The 16,796-nt window shown below is 44.0% G+C and overlaps 1 protein-coding gene across 1 annotated transcript; it reads right to left on the reverse strand.

Annotated features, from left to right (window-relative positions):
* Positions 1–804: 804 nt before the first annotated feature.
* LOC133912367 (AP2-like ethylene-responsive transcription factor AIL7) lies at positions 805–5,558 on the reverse strand. Its single transcript, XM_062355055.1, has 8 exons — positions 4,904–5,558; positions 4,714–4,796; positions 2,889–2,897; positions 2,711–2,799; positions 2,102–2,175; positions 1,957–2,007; positions 1,781–1,857; positions 805–1,284 (listed from the first exon to the last, which is right to left on the reverse strand). Exons 1-8 carry the CDS (start codon positions 5,296–5,298, stop codon positions 848–850), a joined length of 1,215 nt encoding a protein of 404 aa, XP_062211039.1. The 5' UTR covers positions 5,299–5,558; the 3' UTR covers positions 805–847.
* Positions 5,559–16,796: the final 11,238 nt, after the last annotated feature.

Consider the following 16,796-nt stretch of genomic DNA (forward strand, 5'->3'; position numbering starts at 1 on the left):
CCTATTTACGAAAGGCCGAACCCATAGGCCATAGTCCACGGCCAGCGCCCAGACTATGGGCGAGGCGGGCGGTGTTCGTTGGGCGCATCTGAACTGGACCGCCGGTCGCGCCGCCGGGGCCGGGCAGGCACCGTCCCACCGGCCATGGCTACGGCCTTTCGTAGCATACTTACTGGCGGTGCCATGCCGCCGTTTGGGCATGACGGCAAGAGGCGCGCGGGCGTGTGCGGCACCAGCAGGGCTTCGGGCCAGTTTGGCACGCGAGATCAAAGAGCCCAGCGGGAACCCTTGACGATGCTTGATGCGGCCGTGAACAGCAGTCGCGGGCCGCGGGGGCGGTGCAGGCGATGTGCGAAGTACTAATCCGCTCGGCAGCGCCGGCCTCGAGAATTGGTGGCGCGTCACGCTGCTTCCGCGAGGCCAGAACGTGCCAATAGGACCTGGAGGCTGGAGCGCGGCAACGCGGCATTCCAGAACTCACCTCTCGAAGATCAAGCATTAAGCTGAAACCGTAGCTATGCACTGGTACATGTATCCAAAAGAACCCTTTAGTTAATAACTTAGCAGTTCTGAGATAAATACACCACGGAGTCATTTCGAAGGGCCCACACGGGTACGCTGCACTTCGCGCTTACACCTACAGTGTTATCGGTAACAGCGTCTAGCTAACTTCACTGGAGTCCGGATGCCTTTGTACACCAAAAAGGACACAACCAAACGGCACCCGGCTACACCCTTACCCTATGTTCATACTATCAGTTCCTCAAAACATGCCCTCCCAATCACCCAACCAAATACATTACTTTCCTCCTCGCAGCTTCCACTTAAAACATCGGCATTTCTGGGACTACAGTCGGTTCGCAGCAGTGCTGGCGAGCTGCAGGAGACCATTAACCACTTCCAACTTGCTGTCAAGCTGCACCTTCTGCTCCACGTTACCATAGGGCCAGTGGAAGTTGGGTTCTCCAAAGCTGTAGTTGTAGCTCGGCAGAGGTTGAACCTGTAGGGGCTGAGACAGGGGCTGCAGGAGGTTGGGGAAGAAATAAGATGGCAGGCTGTTGCTCGACTGCTGGGAGGATGAAGTAGGAGTGCTGAGAGTGACTTTGCCTTCTGCCTCTGGCGCTGGCTTCTGAGTCAACCGCCTTCCAGGTCCACTGATGGGAAGGTCGCGTTGAGCGATCGCTTCCAGGTTGTATCGGCTGGGCTCAAAGTTGGTGACAGCGTTGTCGCCTCTGAACTTCAACGCCGCGATGTCGTACGCCTCTGCAGCCTCTTCTTCGGTTGCTGGAAGGAGTAAAGTTCGGTTAGTCCAGATGAGTCATGACTAGAACAATCCATTCATAAAAGTAACAAACGCATCATGTAAAATTCATAAAAGTAACCATTGCATAACGTAGAATAGGACCACATAAGTGCATCATAGGACGAGCTGGCACAATTCAGCAATATAATGGAGTGAGAATTATATACATGGTTACAAAAGAACAACTTATCCCTCAAGCACAAGTAACCATTCTACAACAAAATACTGATGTTAATAATGTGTCAAATAAATGTCAGAATGGATTTTTGGAACAAAATATATATTACACCAGCCTTTTCCCCAATCTTGCATTCTGATTTCAAGGTAATATTATTTCTCTTTTATTAAAGGTAAGAACAAGACCATAGCTTCCTATACATAAGCATACTGCCATACTAGGTTCTGGTATAAAAGGCTACATTCATTCAGGATATTCTTGGTACGAGACTACGAGACATCAGAGCTACAAGCTCTTACCAAAAGTCCCGAGATACAGGTCCTTGTTGCCTGCAACACGACCGATTCTTGCCTGCCAGCGTCCATGTTGGTGGTGCCTGGCAAAAATTATTAAGGTGCAAGTGGAGCAGATCGTCGCTTAAAGTTTGACACAGAAGATACTGATCAATTAATGGGTTCCTGTAGTTGAAAATTACCTTGTCACACCTCTGTAGATTGATGCTCCCCTAGAAAAGCCACTGCTTTTCCTACAGATTTACACCATAAAGTCATAAGCACACATATATAAGCAGCCTGAACATCATGTGATTGCAGTAGTATGAAATCTTAAGCAAGAGATACCTCCTCAGCGAGGCTACAACATCCTGCCTGCTCATGTTCTGCATCTCCTCAATCTCTCTGATGTAGTTTTCTCTCTAAGAAGATAACAAACTTCATGTTAATTACGTCATGAGCAAAGATGTGAGTATATGACAATTCTGAATTCGTCCAACGGAAAGATGAACATGTATACGATTCAACAAAAAGGCAAGCACACATTGTTCAGTTCGCAGCTATCTTAATTTAGATTAAAACTGGAGAGATTGTTCAGTTCGCAGCTATCTTAATTTAGATTAAAACTGGAGAGTATTGGTGCAATTGATGGTCAATATACTAATATTGTAGCTAAACACCTGAGTGATTTTCAGAGTGCAAACAAGAAATTTATGACGTTCATGCTGAAACTACATGTTCTCACATAGGAGATGAGAAAATATGATGAGTTTCCATGCATGCCTGAAGTACGACGCATATGTTCATGAAAATAGCTACCAGGATGCCTTATTACGTGCAATATCTAAACTGAACCTTGAAGCATGTTTCTTTGTAATTTATCAATACACAACTCTCCTGTGTGTCACAAGGGGAAAAAATGGACCGTTCAGGAATAAAGAGAAGTACATCACTTACAGGGAAGTTGGTAGTAGCATTAGCACCCCAATACTTCAGAGCAGCAAGATCATATGCCCTAGCAGCCTTATCTTCTTTGTCATAGCCACCTGCACCACACGTATTTTAAGCTTCTACCTAACATTATGCTGAGAAGGAACACTTAAGGATACAAAAGGCAGGAAGTAACTGTTCGTACCCAAATAAACTGCAGAAAGTCCCCCATAGAGCCAGCAGGATAATGACCATAAACAGAGTAGACATGAGAAGACCAGTGAGTTAGAACCAAAAGAGAACTGAAGAATGAAGATACAGAGTTGCAAAGAGCAAAAATATGAAGCACTTCTTCCATCGCTTGTTGTGGGAAATTTTATTCATAAAACATTACCATCTAATTGAGCAAATATTCACTAGACAAAGTGGTGCCATCCATGCATGCAAATCACCAACTTTAATTGAAAAAAGAAAGCATTACTGTATCAGATAGGCTTTAGCTAACAGCACGAGATGGCTGCGATCTATATCAAATGCACAAACAAAAACTAGCTCTTTTACATTATGGCAAGGTAATAGTAAGACACAAAGACACGAGGCAGTAAAATTTAGAGCAATGGCTCTCCTGAACATCAAATCATGGACTCAACATTTGAACTCATAGATTGAATGTATTATCCATATGTTATTTCCAGGTGCAACACACTGCATGCTAGTACCTCTGTAAGTGCACGCACACATGAATTCTGTACCCAGAAGCCCGGGACATGCATGAGTCATTCACCTTGCGCAACATGGTCGTGAGCCGAACACAAGTCTAACAACAAGGAACTATGGCATGCTCAAAATTTCACTGTAGTAAAAGTGGTGACGTCATCATAAATTCGCCATAAAGTACTACTGCATTTGGTTGCAGTTGCTTGCAGATGTTGTGCATGGCACCTAGATCATGCGCGCCATACTTCCAAGACTGAACCATAAATGAACTGTCAACCTACTGTGACATGCAGTGATGTGCCAGGTTTGCTAGTTCAAGCGCGTACCGATAGAATCTCAATGCCATGATCTAGGTGTATGCCCATTCAACGATCACAGGTCCTCTATCCATCGTCCGAAACTAAATTTCTCTTGTTTAAAAAAAGAAGTAAAAGAAAACTTGTTAAAATAAAAAACTGAACATTTGCAGTTTTCGTTAGGGACTAGCATTACTTCCAGCCCTAACCTCACCTAGAGCAGTCGCAGTACAGACAGTTCTAGCTAGATACTTCTGCATGTCTACCTCTATCCAACAACTACAAACTCTCCCGAAGCTGATCAACAAGGACGCACAGAAGCCACACTAACTGAAAAACACGTCACTGTCACAAAATATGTCCAGACATTTCCAAATTCAAAACCCTCTGCACGTATGGCAGGCAAAAACAAAATTGAAAGGGAGGCGAAAACAAAATGGAAAACGTACGTCGAAGAAAGAAAGAAACCGATCAAACCACAAACGCCTCGTGCATGAACCAAAAAACAAAAGTGGAAAAGCAAAGGCTGCATACACTGCATCTCTGACTCTGACAAACTGGCAGGTACTTACCCACAGCAGGCAAATTAGTAAATTACCACCCCAAGATATTAATCGGCATTCCATAAATAAACCCCGGTAATTAAACTGCTTTGGCAGCGACATTAGCCATAGGGATTAAAAAAGGCACCTACACCTACACAGGCTACACGGTCAAAGAGAGGGGCCGGCTTCGCAGGGAATCCGGGAACTGGGTCTTGCAGGGAGAGTGGTATGGTCTCCGCTCGTCATCATCGTCTACACAGAGATGCTCGTCACTTCATCCTTTCCCGAAACGGCGGAGTCCCATCATATCCTCTCCCCCCGTACACAAAAGATCCGGACCTCCCCCCCGCCCCCACCACACACACACAACGAAATCCCGTCCCGTCGCAGCACCATCCAGTCACTGCACCCCGGGCCCGCCGCGGTAATCACCGTCATGGCAAGAAGAGGGGAACATCCCAGACATGATTACCTTGGCGCCCCTTGCGCTTCTGGCCTTCCTTCCGGCACGTGTTGTCCCACAGGTGCGCCTCGTACCGCCCCGTCCACCTGTGCCTGGCCCACACGTGCGGCGGTTAATCACGTGACAGAAGTTAATCACACTCCCTAAACACGCTTAAGGGCAGCTACTGGCTGGGCACAGCACGTACGTACGGACGTACCTGGTCACCCCGCGGTAGGAGGAGGTCCTGTGGCCGGTGCCGTGCACGAGCGGCAGCGCCGGCGACGGCGGCGCAGGTTCGCGCGCGCGCGCGCGCGCGGAGGAGCCGGCTTCCATGGCGACGGTCACAGCGGTCGTCACCTCGGACGAAACCGGCGCCTGCACCGCCAAGGCGAGCCCCTCGGCAGTGCTGCTGCCGCTGCCGTTCCCGGAGGACGAGGGCAGCAGGAGGAGGGTCTGGTCGGGGCCAACCCCGCCAAGGAAAGTGGCGTCCGCGGCGAGGAAGTCATCGGCCGTGAAGGCGTCGAAGGGGAGGAACAGCGCGTCCGGCAGGCCCCCCGCCCCCATGGCCGGCGCGTAGGCGAACGAGACGGCGCCGTTCGTCGGCGGCGACATCCCGGCGCCCGATCAATCTCGCCCTGGGGTTTTGGGGTCTCTCTCTCTCACTCTCACCTTCTCGCCGTTGAAGGGAAACAAACACGGAGCCGGGGGAGGAGGGCGGCGCCGCGGCGGGGTGTACGCGGAAGAAGTGGCGGAGAGACGGAGGAACGGATGGTAGGGACGGATATTTATAGGCGAGGGGGTGATAATGATAGCTGGGGTGGTCTCGCACCTCTCCGCTGGTCTTCTATGGCTGTGGAATGGAATGGAATGGACACGGGGGTGGTGGGGTAGGTGGGGTGGGTTCTGCGGCCTGCCGTGGGGCCGGGTCTTCCGCAGTGCTCTGCTGAGCTCTTTCGGCTGCCACTGCGCAGCCCAGCGGCCCTCCTTTTGTTTGCGTGTTCAAATAGTGCCTCCCGTGTGGCGGTTTCGGTTTAAATATTTGGATGGTCTTGGCAGGGCTCAGGGACCTGAGAAAAAGGCAGGGTGAATGGATCGTGAGTTCATGACTGGAGGAAGATATGTAACTCAACAAAATTGATGTTTGTTGAAAAAGAGTTAAAAAATGCATATGAGTGGCAGATTGCGTTGCCTTACAGCTTAAGAAAAGAGTTGAACAAAGCATGTTCTTAGTCGTCAAACTGTTTTCAAACATTTCGATCCCGAAACTAAAATATTATCTAATAGGAGAGAACCAGGAAATATCACAATTCTAAGTTAGGTGTCGTAACTCAGCATGCATATGATTTGACGGTCCTGCTATGAAAACAAAATAGCTTTAATTGCTCGGTTAGTATATAAATACATATCATTCTAGATAAGATATGGTCTCCAATACATAGATTTGATCAATATTTTTTATTAGAATATATTTATAAAATTTATTGAATTTGTAATATTATGAAAGTTTTTTAAGACAAATATGCACATATGATTTTAAGGTTTCAAAACTGAATATTTTGAAAGCAATTGTTAATCAAATCCGATAATATTAAGCAACAGAAAGTAATGGATATATTGTTTTATTGAATTAGTTGTCGTCAGAACTAGCAGTGCATGATCTGTAACTATAGATTTATTACATATATTTACCCCCAACTTGTCACCAAGCTTATGTGTGTTACGCAAACATATCACATTTATAACGGTCTCCCTGAGACTGCTATCTTTGACCGCTCAAATCCAAGAATATTAAATGGTAGAAAGTCATGTAATAGGAGAGTAACAGAAAATATCACCATTCTAAGTTAGCCATCCTCAGATTGATATGCAAAACAAAATTCCTTTAATTACTCGGTTATTATATGTTTATCTAGTGTTGTCGCTACCCATTAAGCTTATTGGCATTGTTATAGATCGTACTCTTTTCGATCAAAAATATATGACGTTTTTTATTTTTTATAGTCTTCGATGTGTAATTTTAACCACTATTTTCTATTAAAATATAGTTATAATATTTAATAAAAATCTAATATTATGAAATTATTTTTAAGATAAATTTACAGGTATGATTTTTATGTTTCAAAACTAAATATTTTGAAAGCTATTGACGGTTAAAGTTTTAAAAATTTAATCACATTTTGATCAAAATATTAAGTATTTATGACTGGATGTAGTATTTAGTTAGAATGTTCTCACTGAGACAACTGTGTTTGGCTGCTCCAACCCAAGCCTTTTAACAATGGAAAGCACCAGACATACCGTACTACTAAATTTGTTGGTGTCAAAACCAGGAGTGTATCACTGTTGAACAAACAAAAGTGATGTCTGTTGCAAAAAAAAAAGGTCGAATTCGCATGTGAGGCAGATTGGCTTTTCTTAGGTTTTTCAAAAGAAAACATTGGATTTTCTTACTGCTTGAGAAAAAAGGATGTCCAAGAAGAAGAAAAATAAGAACATGTTAATTTTCAAGCCTTTTTTCATAGAAAATCTGAAATTTGTAAGTGTAAAGTGCAAGGGAGAATATCACAGTTTCTAAGTTAGTTGTCGTTAGAACTCAAATTAAGTCAAAACTTGAAATGCATGATCACCACCTTCGCTACCCAAACCAAAATGTCTTAACTACTGAGTTATTATATGTTTACCTCGTGTTGCAGCACTACCATATAAACTTATATGCGCTAGCGCTACTATAGTTGTATTTATTATGTTCTCACTGAGACAGCTATGTTTCAATGCACTAATCCAAACAATAGAAAGTTTGTAAAGATATCGTACTACCGAATTTGAATTGTTGTTTTGTGTTGAAAAAACAAAGTTATTTTATAGAGAACATAATAAATGCAAAGTTCTGTAACTCACACATAAGCTTAGTGACGCGTTTGGATAAACATGTATAACTCATTAGTTACTTTTGTTTGTGTAGTAGACTAGTAGTGCTACAGATCATGCACTACCAGTTCTGACTATAACAGATCATATAGTACGTCGTGAAAATCCCCAAGCGCTTGATCATGTGCGGGGTGCGTCTACGTACAACACAAACAGAAGTCTGAGTCACCACCACTAAGTTATTACATGTTTTATATCTCAATATTCCACTGAAATTATGTCACTGTAAGTTAGTACAAGTCTGTCTCAACTAATCACGAAATATATTAATGTTTTCAACAGTTGATGCGTAAAACCCACGTCCAAAATACATTCTTAGCTCAATCTCCATGTGGGACGGGCACTTAATTCTAATTCAGATGTATTATGTTTGAAACACATAACACTTCATGCTTGTCCCATCCAACCTAAGCTCTACATGTGTGCCCCCACGCTATAATCTACTACTTAAGAACTTTCCAACGAAAATCTTAAATCATCTCTAACCATATTTCTTTTATTTAGTTTCTTTTTCGATTCTTCTCCTCATTCATATTTCTTTTATTTTCTCTAATCTTTGACAGTTTCTCTCGAAGTGATTCGTGAAGTGAAAGGAGAGATAGTCTCGTTTTGAATGGAATGAATTTAAGAATCTTTTTATGACAGAAATCGTAAAGGAAAACTGTTGAAACGTTGAGTGAAAAAAAAATCTTTTTTAAAGGGATTCTGAATATTGATAAAAATTAGTTGGAGATGATCTTAGTCGGCGTGGGTCGTTTGACGTATGACTATGCGATTTGATCGTAGTAGTTTTGAGTTAGCCCGTGCATCTTGTTGCGCAGAGCAAACATGAAAGCATTTACGCCTAGGCCGAGCCGCGCACGTACGCTAGCAAGCGCAGGAAGCACGCGCGGGGTTCGGGGGGAGAGGTCGCCCGGGTACGTAGCCACGCGAGGCCACGGCCCATCGCCTGCTCAGCTAAGCGTAGGCGTCATGATGCCGGGCGCACGACCCGTCCCCTCGGGGCCCGTCGATCGCGGGGCGGGGGCAGCCAGCCGCAGCCGCGGCGAGCGAGCGACAGCCTGACAGGGAGGTTTGCACGGCAGGCTGCGCTGCGCAGCTTGCACTGTACTGCAGCATGGACGTGACTCATTGAAGTGCCGGTTCGTACGTGCTATGCTGGAGACTGGAGGATTCGCTGCGCCTGCCCCTGCTTGCATTGCTCCGTGGGCCGCACCGGGCAGCGAGACGCTGGGCGGGGTCCCCGTGGTCAAAGGGCCAATCGACTGGAGTCGGGTCGGGTGCCGTTCCTTGAGGCTTTGGATTAGTGTATTGACTAGTGCTCGCCGACGGGCCTTCTCACTCCGGTCGTGGTCTACTCAGGGACGTCCGATAGAATTCAAACGCTACAGCAAGGCGAGTTTTTAGATTTTTCTCTCGGCAGGGCTAGGTCTGGCAACAGTACGGATCGGGACTGGTATAGTAAGAACATAATTGATTCGATGAATAAAAACCTGATTTGGATCTGATATGCATAACAGCTGCAAAATTGCCTCCGGTCTTGAACCCGATGAAGACTCGAACCACGCACGGGACCGCAGGCGGCAGCCGGAAGTCGAGGCGGGCGCGGGCAGCAATCGGGAGTTAGGCACGAGCGAGTGCCGACCGAGGGTAGGCGATGTCTGAGAGGCAGGCATGGGGGAGGGGGAGAGCGACGGCCAGAGCCAAGGAGGGCACGGCGCGCCAACAGGAGGAGGCCTGGGGTGCAAGCGGGTGGCGGCCGAAGCCAAGAAAGGCGTGGCGCACCAACGAGAGGTGACCTAGGGCGCGAGCGGGCGATGGGGGAGCTGAGGACGGTGCGATGCGACGATGGGAGGCGACCTAGGGCACGTACGGGCGACGATCAGGGGCCCATTGGCAACAATCTATCCCCGGTCCCGACCTGACCCGTAATCGGAGCCCCGACCCGTAATCCTGCGAGCGAAAATGTAGCCCCGCCCTCACCCCTGCCGGGTCTAAAATCCGCAGAGCCCCAGCAAAGCAAGCCTACCACGCAGGAGGTACGAAAACTTTGTCGCTCGTTTGAGTATATCCTATGTGAACATGCTCGACTATCGATTGTTTTAAGCCTCGGTAGGAGCTATAGTACCTAAAATTCAGGCTCAAACACACGTAACTCCCTACACAGTCACACCAACACATATTATAAGATACACGCTAGATATACAATCTATACGCACACTACGTATCCTAAGAAGATTGATGAAGTTATATAGGTTCTGCAAGCGGTGGGCATGTCATAATTTTATTGTAGCTTTATACGTATGAGGTTAGAGATTTATACATATGGATCGATCGGTTGCTTTTCAACGAAGGATAAATCGGATTCACCGTGCTAAGTAATTTGCATTTATCAAAATGAGAAATTGCGCAAAAAAAAAAAAGGGGATATCTATTTGGTAATCGGTACTACATCCATCATCCTGCGTAGAAATTGTTTATCATCCTGCGTTGCGTTGGACAAAGTTAAAAACGTTTATGCTAGCGAGTAGGGAGGATTTTTTTTTTCATTTTGGACGGGAGATAAACCGTAGAAATTGTTTTAGAGGATGCCAAATTTGTCGGATTCATGGATGGCGCAGAAAACAAAAATCAGCATTCAAGATTTAAAAAATAGAAATATCTCTATGACACACACACATCTAGATGACGTATCTGATGCCGTCCATGCAGGGCCGTCGATTAGCAAGTGCAAGATGGACGACTGCACAGGGCCTCCACCTGTAAGGGGCCTCACGTGATCATCAATCCTACCTTATTAAAATTAATTTCTATAATTTTAGATTATTAATTAGATCGTCAGCATATTAACTTGACCATTTATATCACTACAAACAGCTAAGTCTCATGAATTTTTATGTGAAGATTATATAGAACTATACGACTAGTACTAAGCATGTTTTAAACTGTAGGTGTAATTAAAATTTAATCATCCATTCAAATTGAATACTATGGTATAACATATAGAATATAAATAGACTCTTCACAAACCATAACTCTTCTAGATTGGATATTATTATATTTTTATGAATTTTTCAAATATTCCTCTTTTATTTATAAATATTGACCACATATAACATTAATTCTGTTTTTAACGGTACACATATAATTGTATTCGAGAAAAGATGTCATCTTTTCTGAGAGTGTAATTTCAATTTTACACATAGCCCCTATATACTGCGGTACGGCCCTGCGTCCATGCTAACCTCAGGTAATACGTACGCACCACTATCTCTAACATTACTATAGATTGTGTCGACATCCCGAACATAGAATTTCGATTTGGATTCATGCAATCGTGTCCTCTAGCATTTGTTCATTAAAAGTGCCTAGTCTGAAATTGATTTTACAATGTTTATAGGCGCACCATAGAAAGTTTAAATCTTTATTGTAGTTATATGTTAAAGATAACAACTCACAGTCACATCTTCTAAAAAATTATCAAAAAAGAACGTAACAACTCGATTATTCAGGTTCTGAAAAATTACCAGAGAAAATGAAATAGAGGAAAGAAATTTTTTCGTGTTACAAAACTTCGAGATATATTTTCATGAAAAATAAACCAAAGCAAACAAAAATAGCAAATGTAACCCAACACCCCAAAGAAAAAATATTGAACTCAGTCCGTCGTCCCGCACCCTCCCAAAAAGGTTTGCCATGCATTGCCATTGCCAACGCCAACCATGTAGACTAAAGCACTGTCACATTATTGGGTCATTTTCTTAAGAAGAAAAAAGGAATAGGCATTTAACTAAACTATTGATTTGTCTCATTTCTATGTTTTTCTAAATCTCTACTACATATAACACAAGTTATTCCCAGGTTACATCTTCCGCTATCATTCTCTCATCTAATAAAAATATCTAAAATTCAAATAATTTATCTATTTTTATCATTTACCCTCGTCTTCTCCTCTTTTTAGATACCATCTGAAATCAAACTAGGTATCGCTTCTAACGTATTCATTCGGTACCTTGAGATTATATTTAATATTACAACATCAAATATTTTTGTTTTTGTTATAACGCATGAACACTTAGCTAGTGAGATTTAAGAGGGTTATTCATTGGACGATGTGGATGGAAACCTGATTTAACTTAAATAGAGAGGCCTTCTTTCTGAAATCCTTTCCCCTAACCCAAACCCTAAACTACTTCCGCCGTCGCAGCGTTCACCTTCACCTCCTCTACCCGCTTCCTCCTCCTCTTCCACCTGTTGTCGTTAGCACCTAGTCTCTACTCTTTATCCCCAAAGTCTATGACAAGATGGCTCTGCGTTTTTGCACCGCAGCGAAGGCCAAAGTCGGCTATCTTCATGGTGGCAACATTGTGTCAGCATCCGAGATTTGTGACAGGAAACCACCCTCCAAATTTTCACAAGGGCATGTGAACGCAATGCTTACCAGACCATTCATTTACGTTGAGATTCATGTTGGAGAGGTAGATAAAAGTTCATAAGTTAGATAAGAGAATCAACGGATGTATGAGTAACAGACGACCGAGATAGACTACGAGTGCACAGCACATTACGGACAGACGATGCAAACGCAGCAGCCTCGATGACTTCCCTGATCCGGAATGGTGGTTTTGTACTTGAACACCATCTGCACCTCCGGATTGTTGGGCTATGTACTGGCTAAACGCAGCAAGAGCAACGGCCCCTACTTCTAGAGCAAGAAGAAGAAGAGTGGCCTCCATGCCTGTTCAGCTCCTCTCCAGGATAGGACGTGGGTTCCTGCTTTCCTCAAGTCCCTCCTATCACTTGTGTGTGGCATGAGGGTGTTGTGGGTGTCCTCCAGCTATGCCCCAGGAAATGCAGCTGCTGCAGTCTTGGATTTCTCAGTCACGGTTGGCGGATCGCTCTTCTTGTCTCTCGTGTTTGTTTAGACTTCTGCTTCTGGCTTCTCTGAAAAGCTGTGTTTTTTGTTTTTCTAAAAAGCTACTTTTGGATTTTAGCTATTGAATTTTACAATAATTTTTTGATTTCTCAGCACACTACTTCTCAGAAAAGCTACTCTCAGCTAGCTTCTCAGCTTCTAGTTCATTCACTTTTCAACAAACCCGTTTGTTTTGGTTTCTGGCTTCTAAGCTTCTGACAGAAGCAGAAGCCAGAAATAGTATGAAACAAGAATGCCCTTAATTCATACATGGCTACCTTCTTAAACGAATTGATCTTATCATTTGAGTTACTTTGCAGGTTGTTCTTCACCGGTAGGGTTGTTTTGTATCTGCTCGCTGCCACATTCGGGAGCTTCTTTGGTGCCGCTGGTGTCTCGTTCGCCTGCTGGCTTACAGTGATGGCGATAGCTGGGTTCTTTCGGTACACGCTCACCATTTCACCACTACAAATGGCTTCACGTGACAAGGATCAGACCTCTAATTGTGGATCCTTTTTTGGAGCCAAAGGAGAGCAACGAGAGGCAGAAGTGGAGCAGCGGCTTGAGAGCGAGAAGCCAAAGCTGTCAGTGAGCATCAAGGTGGAGGAGACCAATAAGACAGGAGAGTGTGGCTTGCTGTGGACAGATGAAACAATGTCTCGGAAGTGAGAGATTGAAGAAGACATAGGTAGCACACTCTGCAGACCTCGCCATTCTCTTGTTCCCGTATGTAGGGTATGTTTAGCCCTGGTTTGTTTTCTATTTTTGGTTCTGTTGCTATGAGAACTCAGAACAAACGGGGTTTGCAGAAGTGTTTTCTGGAGAAGTTATAAGTCTATTTCTGAGGAAAATAAACTAAAGCTGAAAAACTCGCTGAGAGAGATTTTTCTGAGAAGCTATGTACTGAGAAATCCAAAAAAAAATTGTAGAAACTAACAGCATATTTCTAAAAGCAACTTTTCAGATAAACCAAAAATACAGCATTTCAGAAAAGCCTAAAAACAGAAGCCCAAACAAACAGACCATTAGTTTTTTTGCCCACCCTTATCTAGTCTTATCTAACAAACATGTTTGGTTCTTTTGTTTAGTTTGAATTTGGGCAAAGTGAGTAATGGTTTTCTTATTTTTGAAAAAGAGCCAAATTGACTATCCTCTTCTAGTAAGGTTTGCATTGCCTAACCTTGTCAAGCAAGACTAGTGAACAAGTGTGGACAAAGAAACTAAACATGCCCATAATTTCTCCTATTTAAAAAAGACGTAAGTCATGTTCCGTCCACTAGATTCCTCTACTGATTCCTATGCCCGTCCTCCGCCTGTCCATCCGATCATTGTGCGTTCGCCCGATCGGACGCTCGTGCCCTTCGTCCGCACACCCGCTCACGCGCACAATTCCTCACTTGCATACCCACCCTTCTCGCTCTCTCCATTCCCTGGCTCTCTCCCCCTCGACCATCTCCTCCACCGATCCACCCTCATCCATCAACCCTGTCCTCCGCCCCCTCTCTCCTTCTATCCCACGGTGTGCTTCGGGGGCAGTCAGATCCAGTGTTCCTCGAGCTCGGGGCGGCCAAATCTGGTGGCTCGACGAGTGGAGGAGGAGCAATGGCTGGACGAGCGGAGGTAGAAGAGCGGCAGTTGGACGAGCGCCACATGCATGAGGCAGGCGAGCCTCTTCCACCTTAGGCAAGCGCCTCTATCGCGTTGGCGTGAGCTCACGCCGGCCTCCCTCTCAGGACCGGGCCACTAGAGTCTGGAGGCTTGCCTCCCCCGTTCGATATGCTGCCAACAGGTGACGCAGCTTCATCGCGGTGCTGCTCGCGCGGGAGCTCAGCCTCGCCTCCACCTGCATCGTCGCCTTCACCGAGGACCGGCCTTCTCCATCCAGTGCTCTCTCTCTCTCTCTCTCTCTCTCTCTCTCTCTCTCTCTCTCTCTCTCTCTCATAGCCCTCCTCTGCCTCCTCTACCCTCTTCCGATTTATGCATGGTTTAGATTTTTCTAGCGTACTGATCTTATGCATTCATAATGCATGGATGCTTATCGAAAGTAATCAATGGTCACCAATTTGTTTGATGAGATGCATATATTGTCTAGAGATAATGAATAAATGTGATTTGAGATGTGTAATAGATAATTCCAGTGAGATATGTGTGGCTTTCTTTCTGTAAATTATTGAGAGTGGTTTCTGGTAATTGGTTAAAATTAATGATCAATTTATCAATGTAAACAGTCCTCTGAGAGTGGTTCCAAGTCAAGTCCTCTGAGCTCGTGAAAACAGTGCAGTCTTGATACACTGAATCTATGGATGTTTTTTTGAAAGGGAATCTATGGTTGTTTAACTGTACATATCACAAACGCGTGGTTGGCATATGAAAATGGTTTCGCATCCTCTTGACACCATGATATAATATGAATAGATCATGTATGCTTTATCTGTTGTCATAATCCTAATAGTTCTTTATATATGAACATAGTTAATTCTTAAAAGATTAGAGTAGATTCTCTTCCACATTTGTGTTAGCTTTAGCATATTGGGCTTGGAAGTATAATATTCTTTTTGGTTACTTTTCATTTCTATCTATTTGATAGCTTATATTAAGGAGGTCAATATTTGTTTACGGTTTAGGCTGCATCATATTGTCATAATTTTGGGCTGGTTGATCATTGTTGCCAAGATCGCATTTTGCTAAGATTTGATCTCGTCATTCCATCAGCGATTCTTGCTTCCCTTTTTTTAGATTTGTTTGTCAATGTGCAGGGTTCATGTGATGTGCTGGTCATTCAGCGTGTTGGGGGCGCTAAAGGGGAGTCACTATCTAGCAATGGGAATATTGGAGGTGCTCTCCAGATGAAAGCAGTTTGTCAGATTGATAAAGGTTTCTCAGTCAACCTTCAGATTTATGTAATTACTTGCATATCTACTTTCCTATCTAAATTCAAATACTATATATTCTCATCAATTTCACAATTTTGGATTTCATTTGCATTTTTTTGACGAATACAAAAGGCAGCTTGATTGGTTCTATGAGGACGGTGCAGCAGTGTGAGGAACCATCCAAATAGTATTCTAATTAATCATGAGGAACCATCCAAATAGTATTCTAATTAATCATTAGGACGATCAATCACGACCACGACGATTAACCGAAATATCACCCCAGTAGTTCTGGCACGTATTTTATACCTAAGATCGGAACACATCTCTTTCCAACATACAATATCACAACAAAGCTTAAGTCAGAGCGAGTAATTAAATTATATTACAAGTTCTTAAACATTCAACCATTTACAATAATTTACACAAAGATTAGAGAAACTACGCAGCGGAAAAGTAACACCTATTAACACCAAAAACTAGGTGAAACCATATGCAATTAGGCTACACCCAAAAGCGCGTCACACGAGTAGTTTGCACTACCCATACATCGGTGAGCGTGAAGTAACCAAATACAAGCTCCTCCTCACTGGTAAAACCTGAAAGAGCAGCGTGAGTACGAAGGTACTCTTAAGACTTAATCTATAATAGATACATATAGCAGCCCGACTATAAGGAGAATGTATTGAGGTATTAGCAAGGAATTGACTACATGATTAAGTAAATTTCATAAGCGAAATGCAACTTAATATACACATGTGAGCTTCTATACTTAACCAAAAGTATATTTCTACCCTGTAGCCAACAACTTGAACATAAATGTAACTGGAACCATCTCATGTAATCAATAATCATTTCCAACCCTACCCAACACACCATTCCATATCACACATCACCAAATTCGAAAACTCTACGATCGATGCAAATGGACAGATGCATGCTCATAACCGAGAGCGCAGCAATTCGAATTATTTTTACACCCTACAGAGGGTACTCCTTTATCTACACGACTCGATGACCATATGGCTCACGTGTCCACACATGTCCACGTAAGTGGGTAATCATGTTAACCTTTCTCAATATGCTCTAACCGTTTGATCATACGCTGATAGGTACGTGGGTCATCCAGAACTATTCCCGGAGCAAACTAGATACCTTTACAAGCCTATTATACCCACGATAGCATCGACTCGCACGCCAAAATGCCACAACTACAAATGTATTTAGCTTATTATTCCCATATGCGATATGTAGTAAGTACGAAAAGTGCTAAATCCAACTGCGCCGACGAACGGTGCTTAAACGATGCAAGCGATCTATGGCATACGAGCTCCTCTCTCGAACTACACCGAGGAACTCCTCTGGTACAGAATATATCCCTAGCACCACTCATA

The sequence above is a fragment of the Phragmites australis genome, chromosome 3 (genome assembly GCF_958298935.1).
Source record: "Phragmites australis chromosome 3, lpPhrAust1.1, whole genome shotgun sequence".
Taxonomy (NCBI): Eukaryota; Viridiplantae; Streptophyta; class Magnoliopsida; order Poales; family Poaceae; genus Phragmites; species Phragmites australis.